Source organism: Podarcis liolepis (genome assembly GCF_965112155.1).
Source record: "Podarcis liolepis genome assembly, chromosome: 7".
Taxonomy (NCBI): domain Eukaryota; kingdom Metazoa; phylum Chordata; class Lepidosauria; order Squamata; family Lacertidae; genus Podarcis; species Podarcis liolepis.
This window is the reverse complement of record NC_139561.1, coordinates 53,219,340-53,235,708: the sequence shown is the minus strand read 5'-3', so window position 1 is coordinate 53,235,708 and position 16,369 is coordinate 53,219,340. Positions and strand designations below refer to the sequence as shown.

Here is a 16,369-nt window from a genome sequence, read left to right as displayed (position 1 = left end):
ACAGGTTGATGTATTAGCTGCTGCTTTTTACTTAATATTAGATATAACTGTCTAATCTGACATCATCATCATCATCATTATTATTATTGGTAGGCTGTTCTTTGTTGGATCCCGGGAGGGTCATTTGCCTGACCTTTTGTCAATGATCCACATAGGAAGATTTACACCAGTCCCAGCGCTTCTCTTCAATGTAAGTTAACTACTGTAGCTTTTTATACCCCTATAATGGAGTAACTAGATAGACTTTTTAGTTGCAGATGTTGCACCTTGTATATACCTGATGAAATGTAGAAACTCTGATGCTCCCTCAGTGTGGACAGTGGACAGAGCTAATAGAACATATTAAATTTCTTCATTTTGTAACTCACCCTGTCCCTATAAGTTAGAATTGTACAGTGGTGCCTTGCAAGACGAAAAGAATCCGTTCTGTGATTCTCTTCGTCTAGCATTTTTTTCGTCTTGCAAAGCAAGCCCATTGACGGATTAGCGCTATTAGCGCTATTAGCGGCTTTTAGCGGCTTATCTGCTGATCGGATCAGCTGATAAGCGGCTTAGCAGCTTAGAAAAGGGGGGGAGGGGAAAAAACCAGCAGGAACTCGCAAGACATTGTCGTCTTGCGAAGCAAGCCCATAGGAAATTCGTTTTGCGAAGCACCTCCAAAACGGAAAACTCTTTCGTCTAGCGAGTTTTCCGTCTTGCGAGGCATTTGTCTTGCGGGGCACCACTGTAAATTGAAACAACATATTCCTTGCTTAACCTCTTGATATTGAATCTCAGCCCAAATTAGATTACAATTTAATTTATGTGCTGCCTTTCCACAAAGGAAATTGTGTTCAAGACTGCTCACAATATACAGTGATCATAACAGCTGTACTTTAAAATTACCAACAAGCATTTCATTAATAAATGGGGCATGCCATCGGGGTGGGGGTGGGGGTTAAGCTTGGAGCTGCCAGGGGGTAGATGTTGTATCATTGTGAAGTAGCCACTTAAGAGACCTTTCTGCATGCCTTTGTTGCTCTGAACTGTGCCCATGCAGCACATTCTAAGAATGGGCTGGCTGTGACTGATGGGAGTTGGGAGTCCAAAACATCTGGAGGGCTGCAGGTCTGAGGATGCTGTGTTATGGTGACACTACCAAAAAGATGAGCAAGTGCTAGTAATGACACAGATTTTTTTTTTAAAAAATCCCTCTTTTGAGGTTTTCATGGTATTCATCTCCTTTTTCCTAACAGTGTACCATGACTCTCATATACTTGACTGTAGAAGATGTATTCCAGCTTATTAACTACTTCAGCTTCAGCTATTGGTTCTTTGTGGGACTATCAATTGCTGGGCAACTCTACCTCCGTTGGAAGCAACCAGATCGGCACAGGCCACTCAAGGTGAGAATGATATTACACCAATGCGCCGAGATGAGTAGCCTTGCACTGTGTCATTTGTTAAACTTTCTAGGTAGGCAGAAAGTGGTTTCTAGATTGGCATAAGGTGGTTTCTGATGAGAATCTTACGCTTGAAGAGAATAAAAAAAGTATAAATTGAAGTGTGACTTGGTTGTTCTTGATTCTAGTTCATTTCCTCTCTTACAGTTGAGCCTGTTTTTCCCAATAGTCTTCTGCATATGCTCAGTATTTCTGGTGGTGGTGCCTCTCTATAGTGACACCATTAATTCCCTGATTGGCATCGGCATTGCACTCTCAGGGATTCCAGTATACTTCGTGGGAGTCTCTTTACCCGTTTCCAAAAGACCACCCTTTGTCAGCAAGATTTTAGGTAAGGTACAGTATTTTTTGGGGCGGGGGGTGGGGTTGTTTTTTTTAATGAATGATTAATAGAAGGATCACATAAGTTGTAATTTCAGAAAACTTTTAAGTAGGTGATAGTCAACATTAAAAGGAAAAGAAAATGGTTGTGTATTTTTTATGCTTATATATAACAAATATTGTTTTGTAGTACTTAGACCTCATTCTAGGAATGTGTTTACCACTGATGCAGCTGCCAGTCTCATTTCAGTAAGACAGTGATTCTAACTGTTACTGTGTAGGTAGTTACCTGGTTAATTGTTTATTTTACTCTTGGGCAGGTGCTGTCACTCGAGCCACTCAGCTACTTTGCTACTGTGTTCTGACAGAAATGGATACTTTAGAAGAAAAACTAGAAACCAAATCTATATAAAGATGCAAAAGTGACTAAAAAGGTAAAACAAGATGCTCAAGAAATGATGAATTGACAGAAAACTTCACTGGAATCTGGAATTCTTACTAAACTTGGATTCTTGCCAGATCATACTGTGTCATGATCTAGTGTTTGTTATTTTTTTTTTTATAAACTGTGATTGAAAAGCCAGTCTTCTCAGGCATAGAACTTACTATGATTTTCATCTACAGATTCTAAACTTTTCTTTAATAGTGAAATTGAGTGTTGTATTCTAGAGCTCAGAAATAGGCAGCCCAGCAACAGGCTTGATACAAATTCCAAATGGCTGGAGTTTGAAAGGCACCAATAATTCTCCCAACTTATAAACAGTTCAGCTATTTTGTGTGAAGTAGTCCTTTGTAGATCGACGTTAATGACAAACTATTGCATAAGAGGAGTTGAATTTGTCATTAAAGATCCAGGGACTGGTTCCTTCACCTATAGCACATTGGATGGCAGTTAATGCCCTGAAGCTGCTGTTCTCTCCTTCACATTAAAGTTTAGCTTTTTATTATTAAACAAAGTAAAGCTTTTAAGCTTTAGGAAAAGCTGGGAAGTTTTTGTTTTGGGCAATTCAGATTAGAACCCGCACAAGATAATACAAGCTTGCTCCATCATCCATGAATAACATGTAATTGAAGATGGCAATCGTATCTCCTCTGAATCTCCCCTTATCCAGGCCAAACGTACCAAACTGGCCTCATAAGGCTTAGTTTCCAGACCTTTGGCCATCTTGGTTGCCCTCTTGTGCACATCTTCCAGCTTGTCAATATCCTTTAGTCTGATAATTCGGTAAACTGATTCTTAAAGAAGCTGGATGATCTACGGTTATTCTTGCCTTTCTTTCTATGTAAGAATATTTCACTGAACTTTGCTGTACCAAAAATATCAAGGAGCTTTGTATTAGAACTCACTAAAGGACAAAATAGAGAAGCAAGCCTCTCAATTAGTTTGATCCCCCACCCTTTATGGAATTTATGTTTTTAGACTTAATGCTGTTCAATACTGAATTTGTTTGCATGACTGGTTTACATGCTTGGGGGGGGGCAGTTCAGCTGGGAATGCTTTGAGATAAAACTAAGGATGCAAGACACTCTGCTATGAAGCTGAAATTCTATGCACTCGTATCTGGACGTATGCTTCACTGAACATAGTAGCACCGATGAATAATACTCATATCATTGCACTGTTCATCTTTTTTACCTGTTGGTGTTTTAAGCTGGAGAACAGGTTCATTAATTATATGACCTTTCCTTTTCTTTGGGAGTAATCCAGCAGATGGTAGCATTTGGGACAACAGCCATTACAAGCAGCAGCTGCTGCTGCTACCACCTCCTTGTCCTCTCATGCTGCTTGGGGCCAGCTGCTCAGTTTGGACATGGCAGGAACTGAAACAAGGAACTCCTTCTGCAGCAGCATGCTCACCAAACTGTGCACAGCAACTGCTGCAATCGCCTCTTCTCTCACCTTATGATGTCGGAGTCTGGTTGCTAAGTTTAGTGGTGGCAGAGACCACACTGAGCTCCACACCCTCCAGTGGCAGCTACCTGGGCCTGTCTTCCCAGCAACAGTGGTGGTGGGTGTCACCTCTCTCCTTGTGACCCACATGTTTAGTAGCAGCAGGAACCACATCAAAACTTCTCACCAATAGCTTCCTGGGCCAGTGTGCCCAGTAAACAGCTTGTAGTGTAGTTGCAGAAGCAGCTGCTTTCTCTCTCATTCCCAATGTTATCTTCTCAGTGTATCAGTGGAGTGTGTGTGCCACTAGCAGTCTTAACTTCCAGCAAGAACAGAGACTGGCTGGCTGGGATAATTGCGGGAAGGCACATCACATGTCAGGGGTTGGCTATGGGAGAGTTGCAGAGGGCCTTCCATGCAACCTTGCTAACCTGTCCTGCTCCTGAAGGCAGGTATCCTACAAAGGATAAAGAGGATGTCTGTATTGTCCACCCCTCCAACCCACCCACTGCTCACCCATCCCTGCCTGCAAACTGCCATACTTACAGGGGTTTCCTAGTGTTAAATAATAGAAATATATGCAATTGCTGAGGCAAAAACCAAAGGGTTTTGTTTAGAAGTCCTTTGTTACACAGTTTCTGGTTACTTCTACATGGCTAGTTGAACAAAACCCTATCTGCATTTGTTAAATAATAAAAATCTGAGAACTTGACATCGTTGTCTAAATATTAGTTTCAATACTGTAGTGCACAGCCCTATAAGAGGGCAACTATATTGCTGCAGCTTGAGGAAAAATACTGAAATCTCTCAATTCAGATGTCTTATTTGTGACTAAAGGACTTGAACCTGCATTAATAGGCATGTGATTGTGAAAAAAGTGGGGATTTCCTGCACTGCAGATTTTAATGGTTTAGTGTCACAGCTGGATTTATAATCTGGTCCATTTATCCAGATATTCCTTTGGTGTTTATTTTTTTACCTGCAGAAAATGTGAGAAGTGCTTTGAAGAAGTTCATTCTTTAGTTTTAACATAAATGATTCAAAATGGACAGTAAACCCAAAATTGGAACAACCAATCTATCCTAATGCTTCTTTAGTTGGTTTGAAACTGGAATAAAGCATTTACTTTTATTTTCAATAAACAGTGACCTATTTGAAATTGCAAAAACATAATCCTTAAAAGCACATACTTTTATTTTATTCCCGTGTGTAAATTTGGCATTCCTTTGTAAAGTTTTCTCTAGGTTATTACACTCCCAACATACTGTTAAAAAGACTGCAAAGGATAGCTCCTGATCTGTCCAACTGATTGTTAATAACAATGGCTGCTTTTATATGATGTCAATGTGTGCTGGAACTTTGTGGGAGGAGGATGAAACTTCCACTATGTGGGAATAAAGCGGTGAGACTCTGATACGCCTGCTCCTTTTTGTTTGTGAAGAAAACATGTACACTTAACCATACTACTTTGAATGCATACATATAAGAAAAGTGATACGGGACAGGAAGAATGTCAGTACTGCTGCAGCAGTGTTGCATATGCTTTTGGTTGAGAATTACAAGAAGGGCAGCAGCAGAACTTGGAAGCATAACCGTGCAGGGATATTTAGACTGTATCTTGAGTGTCATGCAAGTATTTCCACTTAATGTGGAAATGAGGAAGCTGAGGAAGAGGATGTTCCGTCATTTTCATCTCCAGCCACCTACCAACCATCTGAAGACATAACCCCCACCCCCCACTCCATATTATTTTAAAGACATGCTGCTGTGGGCCTTTGCAGTGCGCTAAGGCTAGCGTTGTTTTGTGTAGGTTGGTTTTATTTATTATTTAGTCTGGTAAAGCTGGTTTTGCTCGGTCCATGTTTGTTTATTTCTAATACTGAATTTACCCCATGTTTAGTTGAAATGTTTTAGTGTTACTTGAATTTTGCTTTGTACTCCCCCCCCCCCACCCAAAGTTTAATTGTAGAAAAGCAGCACACGGAGAGCTCCATGCTCAAGCCTTTCTGAAAAAAGGAACTCCAACAGATTTTTTAAAAAATGCTTCTTTGTACCTTTCTTACTACATGAGAGCAATTGGAACTGCAGTTAATTAGGAGCCTGATCCAGTTGGTTACAGAAACAGTAGTTACATACATCCAGATACAGATCTCTGTGTGTAACAGAAACTTGGATGAGTGCTGTTATTGTTCATGTTTATATTGGTATCATGGCAACATACACAATCATCCCATTTTATTCTCATAGCAAGCCTACAAGATAAGCTTTATACAGAAGCTCAGCAACACCTATTGTAGTGCACTGGTCCTCTTGTACTGGTATTTGAGTGGTGAGAAAACATGGTATTACTAAATTTTCTGTTGCTTGCCGCAACAGGGGAAAAAACCCTTCACTGTCTAGGAATTATTAGAAAAAGCACTGAAAGCACAGTAAATTGGTACTATTTTTTTATCCAACCCAGCAAAGGAGGTATGTGTGAAAACTCAAGACCTCTAGGGCCCATCTTCACCTGCATCACAATGAAAATGTGGTAGGACTTGAAGCAAGACCAACATTTAAATCCCTGTTGAACAACAGAGCAGTGGACCAGCTCCTTCCAGGGGCCTGTAAACTCATTTAGAATAAGCCATCTTCTCACCTCAATAACTCAGAACATAATGACCCTGTTTTTTCAGGATTCAACTTCAGTTTATTGTCCTGCAACCAGCCTACCACCACCTCTAAGCCCTGGGTCAAGCATCTGCCTTTTCTGAATCAGATGGAAGAGAGATAGAACTGGGTGTTACCACATATTCGTGACTCCAAAACTCTTGATGACTTGTCAACAATGTCATGTTAGGTTCTGGAGCTAGATGGAAATGGATCCAGATACAGTGGTACCTCAGGATGTGAACGGGATCCGTTCCAGAGCCCCGTTCGCATCCTGAAGCAAACGCAACCTGCGGCTGTGTGTCTGCGCGTGTCGCCACTTTCGCACATGCGTGTGACATCATTTTGACCATCTGCGCATGCATGAGTGGCGAAACCCGGAAGTAACACGTTCCGTTACTTCTAGGTCGCTGCGAAGCGCAACCCGAAAGCACTCAACTTCAACCCAAGGTATGACTGTAACCTGTTCTCACAAAACATACCTGAATATGGACTGCCGCCACCCATTCAAGCACCTTTTCTAAAAAGGGATATTTGCCACCAGACAATAATTATTAAAGCCCAGACCCTACTGAAGGAATGCAATACTGTTTCCCTCAAGGTAGCTGGAACTCCCCAGTCAAACCCAATGCAGCTCATCTTCACCTTACTAGAAAGAAAAACAAGACAAGGAGTCAAACTGTCGGTGTTGTCTACAAACTTCAGACAACTTACCAAACAGTACAGTAATACATTTCACTGGATTACCAGCAAACTACTTAAAAAAACCTACTGGTAAGGGCCATGTCAGAGGGGAAAAAATCAGTCAAAGAAACTATTCAACAAAAGCTGCCTTTTATTTGTATATTAAAGTCAATAGGAACGCCATACTACTCGGTAATCCAATCATACTAAAGTGCAAAGATCAACAATTCACAGAATGAGTAATGGTCTCCTGTCAATCTATGGCAGAAGCTCCATTTATGGCAAGAGATTGAGACCTTGAAAGAGTTGTTCAGAATACATATTTGCTATCTCCATTTTTTCTGCATTTCCAGTTTTACCTGAAAAAATAAAACATTTCTCATAGATGGGAATTTCTTCTTACTTAACTTCAAAGATTCCAACATAGTAAAAACTGATATCCATAAAGTTCAGAGATGCCCTACCCACATAGTGTACCATATTATGGAGACAACAGCTGCAAGAATAAGGATTAGATTACTCAATTTTAGATACATAATTTAAAGTCTCTTGTTTACCCTTGAACAACCAGTGACACTCAGGCTTCCATAAGCACTGCAGCATCCACTGTACATAAGCGGCACGACGTATGTCATGAACTTCCAAATTCACACATAATTAATGTCTTCTGAGCACTAAGGTTCCAGTGTCTACTCGGAATCCAGCTCCTGCAACCCATCATACTCGAATTCCAACAAGACATCAGACTGATATTTTTCCCATGTTCTCCTGATATATCCATTATCTTCATCACTGATGCTTCCATGCTCTGATTCTAGGAGGAAAAAATAATTTGGAAACGTGGGAAAGATTTTACAGGATACAATGATGCTTAGGTTTGCAGTTCTGCCAATGCCCCAGGCACTATATTTTCCTCTATTTGCTTATTGTCTCAGATTGCTCATCATCTCGCCATCCACTTCCCAGTTCAAAGTAATTAGAGAAGTGATGGGTCATATTAGACCCATCAAGGTTTTTATATGTGGGCTACTCATTCTCAGGGTAAAACCATAGTTGGTTTCACTTGAGTCTTCTGACACCTAGTTTGGGAGTAATGGGAGTAAAATTAATGGTTAACGCTAACAATTAAAATGAAACTGCTGACTGGCTTGCCCATCACATCAAATACCTTCATCTTCCCCAGGGAGGAACTCATCTTCATCTGGGTAGTCATTTCGCCAATTGTTCTCATTGTTCTCATCATCCTCATCATCATATATTTCTTCGGCAATGTGATTTTCATCCACCTGCATGTTAAAATTGAAAAGCATTTTCAGAGATGAAAGTCTCCACTTCAACTCACTTGCTAAGCATCAACTAATGCAAAAGTTAGCCATCAGAAATGAAAAGCGATGGATTCCATAAACACCACCACCCCGCTCCAGGTGTTGTTAGACCTGTATGGCCTATGGTCAGATATGTTCCCCTATCCCTGCTGAAACCTGTTTTGTTTATGTCTATTAAGTGTGTGTGTGTGTGTGTGTGTGTGTGTGTGTGTGTAAAAACCTTTATGCCTTTGAGCAGTTAGCAAATACAGCTTGTGTGTTGCAAGCACAGACAACCTTCCTGAATCTAAGGATTATTCAAGAATGTGAATGAGCAAATCTCACACTGTTCCCTTCTGCCTTATTTGTGACTTGCCAAAAAGTAAAAGTGTTTCTGTCCTCCACTTCAAATGGACCCTTTCCCAGTGAAATTTATAAAACATTCTGATTTATCCAATTTATTTCAGTTTTATCTAATAAACATTGTTTGGGAGTTGATTTCAGTTACCAATCATAATAATAAATAATAAAAATTTATCTACCGTATATCCTGCCTAACCCATTTGGATATTCCTGTAAGTCAGTCAAACTAAACCTTGTCTTTAAATGTGATTAGCAATTAAAAATGCTCCCATATATTTGCTTTTATACTCTAATGTTGACCTAAATTCACAGTAGGTTCTCATTCTCTTCTTTAGTCCCCTTTGTCACTTATTTGACATTCTTTTCCATTTGCTTACCAGTTCACAATCCTGGGTGTAGGGCTGAACAGACAGTATGTTCTCAATCCAGCATGGAGATGCTGTTTCCATGCAGTAGATGTCATAAACATATTCCTCCTTTAAATTATGCTCTGCTTCTTTACTGTCCGTTATGGTTAAACTCTCACGAATCATTTCAACAGCATTACAGAGAATGGCATCTGAACCCGGTTTCTGTTAGATAGAACACAAGTGTTATAAGCATCTCATTATAAACAGCTAAAAGATAAACTAATATGGGACTTTCAAATTGCTGGTTGAAATGCAAATTTAACTTTGACTATATTGTGCTGGGGGAAAGAGGAGGATACAATCCGCTTGTTTAAAAATGCATGTTCAAAAATATCTGTCTCCCACCATTCTGCCTTTAACTCATTTAAAAGCATCAATAAGTAGACACAGTCTTGGTGTAACTAGAACACACTGGGCAATGGATACTTCTTTGCTAAAATCTCAAACAGTAATAGAAGGTAAATGTGACAAATTATAATAATCTATCTAGAATTTTGTTCATTGGATGTTCTCAGCTAGAGCTGTAAAAGGGCACTAGGGAACAGGCTACTTTGTTTTCTATTTAGAATACTTGTATCCTGGAGACTCTCAACACACTTAAGAAAATACAGTAACATCACGTTATAAGTGTAATATCAGGAAGAGAAATAACATGGTATCCATATTGTGCCAAGATTATTCTGGCAGCATTCCCTGCCCTGATGTTGCTCTTGTCTACTTAGCAAAGCCCACTGACGTCTTCTGCTGCAAGGGAATAGGGTTAAGCAGATGGAAATGTGCTCAGCCTATGACGGAAGCAAGTGTAAGGTTTACTAATCCACACTGTCTAATGGTTTCCTATAAGTCAGACTTTGTTAACATAAATAACATTTGTCGTTTAATGTCTATTGAAAAGATTTTAAAAGACACACGGTGCCAGTCCCCTTCTTTTTTTCTACTCACCTAGCAATTAGGCTTTCTTCACCACACCACCACCACCCCTCCACCAAAATATACACAACAGGGAGGCCCTTTAGACCCTACTATTTTGTGTTTTGCATTACTTCTCTGTATCCATGTATATACCTGCAAACTGAAGATTAAATTTCACACAATACACTAATACAGTGGTACCTCGGGTTAAGAACGTAATTCGTTCTGGAGGTCTGTTCTTAATCCAAGGTAATATTTCTGGGTTAGCAGAGTCTGTAACCTGAAGCGTATGTAACCTGAAGCGTATGTAACCTGAGGTACCACTGTACCTGTTTCTGAAAGGTGCTAGAAGTTATGCTATTCTGCACTGCATCCAACTGCTGACATCTAGTGGTCAACAAGGATATAGACTTTACACATTAAGAAACAACTATGACTTCAGGTTACTCAACTTCAAAAGAATGAATCATGAGTGCACTCTTAAGTGTGCTCTTGATTCTTCTTCTCAGCACAGCTTAAACTGAAGCTGTAGCTGTAAAGGAAGAATATGTGTACTTAGAATGTATATTGAGAATATACCTAGAAGTGTTACTTAGAATAAGAAGTGTACGTAGAATGAGCTCTAAGGTTCCTCCCCCGTTTTAGTTTAACTTTCCTGTGCCTGACACCACAGATCAGATGTCAAGCCTGTCACAACTGGGTCAGCTGAAAGTTCCCCATCACAACAGGCTATGTACCCAAACAACCCTCACATGTTTAATTGGAAACTGTTTTTGAAACGTGAATTAGCAGGTGATTTTAGCTTCAAAAATTGAGCACCCAGAGACTTATGCAAACAGTCTAATACACAGTTACATTGCCAACAAATACACCTGCAAGTAGCATCCTTTTTGTCACTGTCTTGAAATTCTTTGCCTCTCCCAACTAGATTGCCAATTGTGCTAGTCAAAACCACTGGAAAGCATATTAAAAATGCTTGCTTATAAACTTCTCAAATTACTAGACATAAAGATTCAATTCAGATTTCAGGCTAAACAATGATTAAAAAACCCTAAACTATGGTTTGGTGTATTGACTGAACAGAAAACCTTTATTTGAGATTGGCTGGTAAAATACAATCAAGTGTCATGTTTTAGATTTAGGTTTGCTAACCAGAGTTCATGTATGGTTTATCATAATGTTTGCTTCCCCTCCAGGGACCAATTTACAGTGGTGCCTCGCAAGACGAAATTAATTCGTTCCGCAAGTCTCTTCGTCTTGCGGTTTTTTCGTCTTGCGATGCACGGTTTCCCATAGGAATGCATTGAAAATCAATTAATGCGTTCCTAGGGAAACCGCCTTCAGACCAGGTCCGGGACACTCTGTCCCCAGACCTCTTCTGAAGGCTGGGGGGGGGGGACAAGGGCTTTTCTTCCCACCCCCAGCATTTTAAAAAACCCTGGGACAGCGGAGGACTTCTCCGCTGTCCAGGGCGATCTTAAAATGCTGGCGGGCGGCATTTTAAAATCGCCCCGGACAGCAGAGGACTTCTCCGCTGTCCGGGGCGATTTAAAAGCCCCTGGGAAGGCAGGCAGGGGGGACAAAGACTTTCGCCCCCTGCCCGCCTTCAGAAGGTGTTCCCGCCCCCCGCCCCACTTCGGAACAGCTTTCCGAAGTGGGGCGGCTGGGGCAGGTGTCCCCGCCCCCCGCCCCACTTCGGAACAGCTTTCCGAAGTGGGGCGGCTGGGGCAGGTGTCCCCGCCCCCCCTCCCCACTTCGGAACAGCTTTCCGAAGTGGGGCGGCTGGGGCAGGTGTCCCCGCCCCCCCCGCCCCACTTCGGAACAGCTTTCCGAAGTGGGGCGGCTGGGGCAGGTGTCCCCGCCCCCCTCCCCACTTCGGAACAGCTTTCCGAAGTGGGGCGGCTGGGGCAGGTGTCCCCGCCCCCCCTCCCCACTTCGGAACAGCTTTCCGAAGTGGGGTGGCTGGGGCAGGTGTCCCCGCCCCCCCGCCCCACTTCGGAACAGCTTTCCGAAGTGGGGCGGCTGAGGCAGGTGTCCCCGCCCCCCCTCCCCACTTTGGAACAGCTTTCCGAAGTGGGGCGGCTGGGGCAGGTGTCCCCGCCCCCCCTTCGGAACAGCATTTTAAAACCTTCCCGGGACACAGGGAGATTTTAAAATGCTGGGGGTCGGCAGCGCTTCGCTCCCGACCCCCAGCATTTTAAAACCTTCCCGGGACACGGGGAGATTTTAAAATGCTGGGGGTCGGCAGCGCTTCGCTCCCAACCCCCAGCATTTTTAAATCTCCCCGGGACAGGGGGAGATTTTAAAATGCTGGGGGTCGGCAGCTAACGCTTCGCTCCCGACCCCCAGCATTTTAAAATCTCCCCGGGACAGAGACTTCTCTGCTGTCCCTTGGAGATTTTAAAATGCTGGGGGTCGGCAGCGAACGCTTCGCTCCCGCCCGCCAGCATTTTAAGATCGCCCGGGGCAGGCGGGGGGGGGGAGGCAGGCGGGGGGGAGCAAAGACTTTTGCCCCCCGCCGGCCTTCAGAAGAGGTCCTCTTCTGAAGGCCGGCTGTGGGCGAAAGTCTTTGCTCCCGACCGCCAGCATTTCCCTATGGGCTTCCGTCTTGCGATGCAAGCCCATAGGGAAATTCGTCTTGCGAAGCGCCTCCAAAACAGAAAACCCTTTCGTCTTGCGGGTTTTCCGTCTTGAGAGGCATTCGTCTTGCGGGGTACCACTGTACCTTGAAAGTGGAATGCTAAGCAGAGAAATTGAAAGCAGAGAAGAAACTCAAAACTCTGGTTTACTTATTAAATTTGGAATAAATCAAGCTATGGTTTGGATTCTAAACTATCACTAGCAGTGAACTACAGTGAATTGAACTAGATGATTTTCAAGGTCCTTTCCTATTATGATTCAATTCAAGGTTTGGTGTGATGTCTGAATAGAGTTCGCATTTTTGTATAAACTGCTATCTTGCTATATTTTAATCCAGAAACTTGACCATTTAGGACTCAATACCAACCTGTAAGTGTGCAGCTGACATACCAGTATCCTTTTCTACATCCTCTTCTTGTTCAATATCAAACAACTGAAATTTTCCACAGGAGTCTGCAATACCATGGCTTTCTTCATGTGTAGTGTCCTTTTTTGCTCCAGAGACCAAATGGTTGCTTTTATTCAACTCCTCCCCATTCGCAGGAAGTACTTCACTTTCTCCATCAGAGAAATTTGGTCGGTGGCTGGCAATTAGACGGTAGCGGCTTTCCTGTCTGCTGGCATACTTGGAAGAACGAAGGTCCTGAATTACTCTCTGGGCACTTCCTAGCGAAGGTCGCAAGAGTTGAGCTGATTTGCTTTTGGTAATGGCTTCTTTTACATACTTCTCAACAGGCTCATCCTGAAGAAAGCAAAAATGCAACTTCAATTCATGCCTTAAACACTTGTTATTTTAAAGAACAAATCTACAGCCATAATAAGCAATACACAAACACAAAGAAGAGTGTTTGCTTGCTCAGAGCCCAGTTGCTGTGTAGGGAAATGAATATATACAAAACAAAGATAACAGGTAAACAATTCTGTATATTCTGCTAGCATAATCACTACAGAAACATACCTATCTAATTCCAATGCACAGTATATCTTCTCTATGCAACCTGGGGACAATTTGTGCAAAGAAAGCCTGGCTACAAATGACTATATCACAGACTTTGGGAGCCAAAATCCATGTTTTATACAAACCTGTATGTACAGTGTTGCTCCAATAGCTCAGTTTTAAAAGGAAAAAAGAATACATTGGGCAAGTGCTTTTTAGAGGGGAAATTGAGAGCAGAGAAATAGTGCAATGTGTGGATTAACCCTTTCCCTGCCACTTTCTCAGAATCATCAGATTACATTTCTTCCAAGAACCGGATTAAAGAAGGATGTACAGTTGAATGGTAGAGATTTACCTCTTAATTCCTTACTCATTTCTAAAGCTAAAGTTTGGGACATAGCAGGAAGTATAGCAACATTGATGTCTACCAGGGCAACCCTATGCATGCCATCTCCAAGCAAACCCCACCAAGCTCAATAGTACTTACATCCCCAAGTAAGTGTGAGCAGAGGACTACTGCTATGATGGCCATGTGCCCTAGTTTACAGAGGAATGTTCTCTACCTGAAGCACTGTCAGCAGACAGACCTCTACTTGAATAGCTAAGTGGTCCAAGACCAGTTTAAAGATAAAGTAATAAGGCAGAGCAGAAGCAGGAGGTAGTGGTCCATCAATAGTTAGTACCTGGACAACATATTAAGCAGATACACAGGGCACCTGGTTACCATTTCCCCCATTATGCGAAGATGCATTTCTATTCAAATTACAGTAATTATTTCCAAATTTGCAACTATACCTATAAATTAACATATGTATGCAGATTTTATGCAAATCAATGCCCTCTGCTTTGGCAAGATGTTAAGCAGCCATCCCAGTCACACCCTGATTCTCTTCCTGCACAATCCTACTCAAAAGCAACTCCACTGAGATGAATGGAACTTAATACCAGGTGAGCTAACATAGCAGAACAACGGGTTACCAACCTTTACCTGGTCACCTGAGGAAACATGCTTGCATTGAGAAAACATGTATTAACACAGGTGGGGGAACTTGTGACCCCCCCAGATATTGTTGGGCTCCCAACTCCCATCAGCCCCCACAGTCAGTATGGCCAGTGGGGTCATATGATGGGAGTTGTAGACCAGCAGCACCCAGATGGTCACACAAATTCCCCACCCCAATGCACAGGATTGTAAAGCACTTCAACATGTATTAAATATTAGTGTTGAAGAATTATAATCAAATTAATACAGTGGGTCTTCTTTTCTTTTTCACACAAGAACAAACAACAAATTAAACATACACTCAAAACAAATTTGGGTTGTTACATTCACAATCCCTGAAAAGTATTATTTGGAGGGGAGCAGTAACATTCTTTCCCTAAAATTTAATCATTTTTGTATTACCTAACACCTTAAATGTTTGAGAGATATAGATACAAACAAATAATGGCTTGCCTGTTTGGCATCAGATGGTCCTTAAAAGAAAGAAAAAAGTGATGCAGAGTGAAGAAATGGTTATTAGAGAGATGTCAACAATACTATTAATAATGAGTTCATGATTCCACAAAAGCACAATGAAATACTCAATAATAAGTCCTGGAATACAATCACAGAGTTGGAAAGGACCAGGGGGATCATCATCTAGTCCAACCCCCTGCAATGCAGGAATCTTTTTGCCTAATGTGGTACTTAAACCCACAGCCCTGAGATTAAGACTCCCACGTTCTACCAACTGAGCTATCCTAGGTGCTAAAATCATACTTTGCAGGAACCTGCCAGCTATAAGCATGCCCTTTGACACGAGTCCTGAAAAACCACCATGTAGCTGCACAATCCATAGGTATGGCTTTGCCCCAGGAAACTCGTAGGAGTCTTGCTTTTGAGTAGAACTATACATGACCGCGTTGTTAACTTCACCGCACATGATCTTTATTTTATTTTAGCTACTTTTGATGCCTTTGCCTGAGGCCTAACTTATTGTTTCTGTGAGTAAAAAGAATTGGATAACTACGACGACCGACAGGCCCAAACAAGCCCAGGCCAGAGCACCGAGTCCTGTTCAACCGCACCTCCGAGGCTACGGTGGCCACCAGCTTGAAAAGATTCTTCTCCACTTCATCCCCGCCCGGTGTGGCAGCGCCTTCTTCCGTCCGCAGCCGCTTACAGGCCAACACCAACGCTTCGGCCGGCACAGCCCCGCCGCGCTTCCTCTTGACGCGCAGCACCGCTGCGCGCTCCATGGCAACCCAGCCAGGCCGCGCCGCTCGCAGGGGATGACGGGAAGGAGAGTGAGAAAAGATAGGCGCTGCTTTTCCTTTTCTCTCCGCGTATCCGAACCTCCTTCGTTTACGTCGAAGCCTCTTGACTCGCGCTCGTCGCTCCGCCTCCCGGATGACGCAAAGGCAGTGTTCATCCCGAGGGCCCAGTCTTCATGGTTGTCAAGTAAAACGCGTGGGACCAGAAGGGTGGAATCAGTTTATTTGGGTAGAATTAATTAACAAATAGCAAAAATAATAGTCAGAGAGGTTAGTGAGCTTCGTGGTCGTAATGTTGTAACATTACATTGTACCTGACTTTATGTTATATAAATCTTACATTGAAGCTTTCAGTTCTCTCCAGCTTTTCAGTGGAGTATAATCAACTATCATAGTAAACAAACGCCAGAAATAAAAGGGATATCTACATAGCACGATGAATTTCCGTACCAAAACCAAGTATAACCTGTCAATATTACAAGCTTCCAGCCAACGCAAGCGAGTTCACACTATCCTGAATCTTATTTCCCTAGTGCATTATAAAGAGACTCCGTTTCTCC

At 42.4% G+C, this 16,369-nt stretch overlaps 3 protein-coding genes across 9 annotated transcripts in view; 1 reads left to right on the top strand and 2 right to left on the bottom strand.

The window, feature by feature from the left end:
* The window catches only part of SLC7A6 (solute carrier family 7 member 6), a 31,500-nt gene extending 26,432 nt beyond the window's left edge, over positions 1–5,068 (top strand). For 4 of the 7 annotated variants that reach the window (XM_083515037.1, XM_083515036.1, XM_083515038.1 and 1 more), the window contains 4 exons: positions 94–190; positions 1,236–1,385; positions 1,590–1,773; positions 2,084–5,068. In XM_083515037.1, coding sequence (XP_083371163.1) covers positions 94–190; positions 1,236–1,385; positions 1,590–1,773; positions 2,084–2,175 — 523 coding nt within the window. In that variant the 3' untranslated portion in view covers positions 2,176–5,068. The remainder of the gene's footprint in view (positions 1–93; positions 191–1,235; positions 1,386–1,589; positions 1,774–2,083) is intronic. The other 3 variants (XM_083515039.1, XM_083515040.1, XM_083515035.1) reach the window with 1 other exon arrangement.
* The window catches only part of SMPD3 (sphingomyelin phosphodiesterase 3), a 351,886-nt gene that overhangs the window by 176,714 nt on the left and 158,803 nt on the right, over positions 1–16,369 (bottom strand). The gene's annotated exons all lie outside the window — the stretch shown is intronic.
* On the bottom strand, positions 7,121–15,845 carry SLC7A6OS (solute carrier family 7 member 6 opposite strand). The gene is made up of 5 exons (XM_083515125.1): positions 15,624–15,845; positions 12,984–13,358; positions 9,032–9,226; positions 8,156–8,273; positions 7,121–7,801 (listed from the first exon to the last, which is right to left on the bottom strand). Exons 1-5 carry the CDS (start codon positions 15,792–15,794, stop codon positions 7,677–7,679), a joined length of 984 nt encoding a protein of 327 aa, XP_083371251.1. The 5' UTR covers positions 15,795–15,845; the 3' UTR covers positions 7,121–7,676.

Excerpts from the sequence above, each read along its gene's own strand:
- SLC7A6OS (XM_083515125.1), bottom strand. The coding sequence starts at position 15,794 with ATGGAGCGCGCAGCGGTGCTGCGCGTCAAGAGGAAGCGCGGCGGGGCT. Across the intron at positions 13,359-15,623 it reads TGGCCACCGTAGCCTCGGAG|GATGAGCCTGTTGAGAAGTA; the intron begins GTGCGGTTGAAC and ends TGCTTTCTTCAG. Across the intron at positions 7,802-8,155 it reads CCTCCCTGGGGAAGATGAAG|AATCAGAGCATGGAAGCATC; the intron begins GTATTTGATGTG and ends TTTTCCTCCTAG.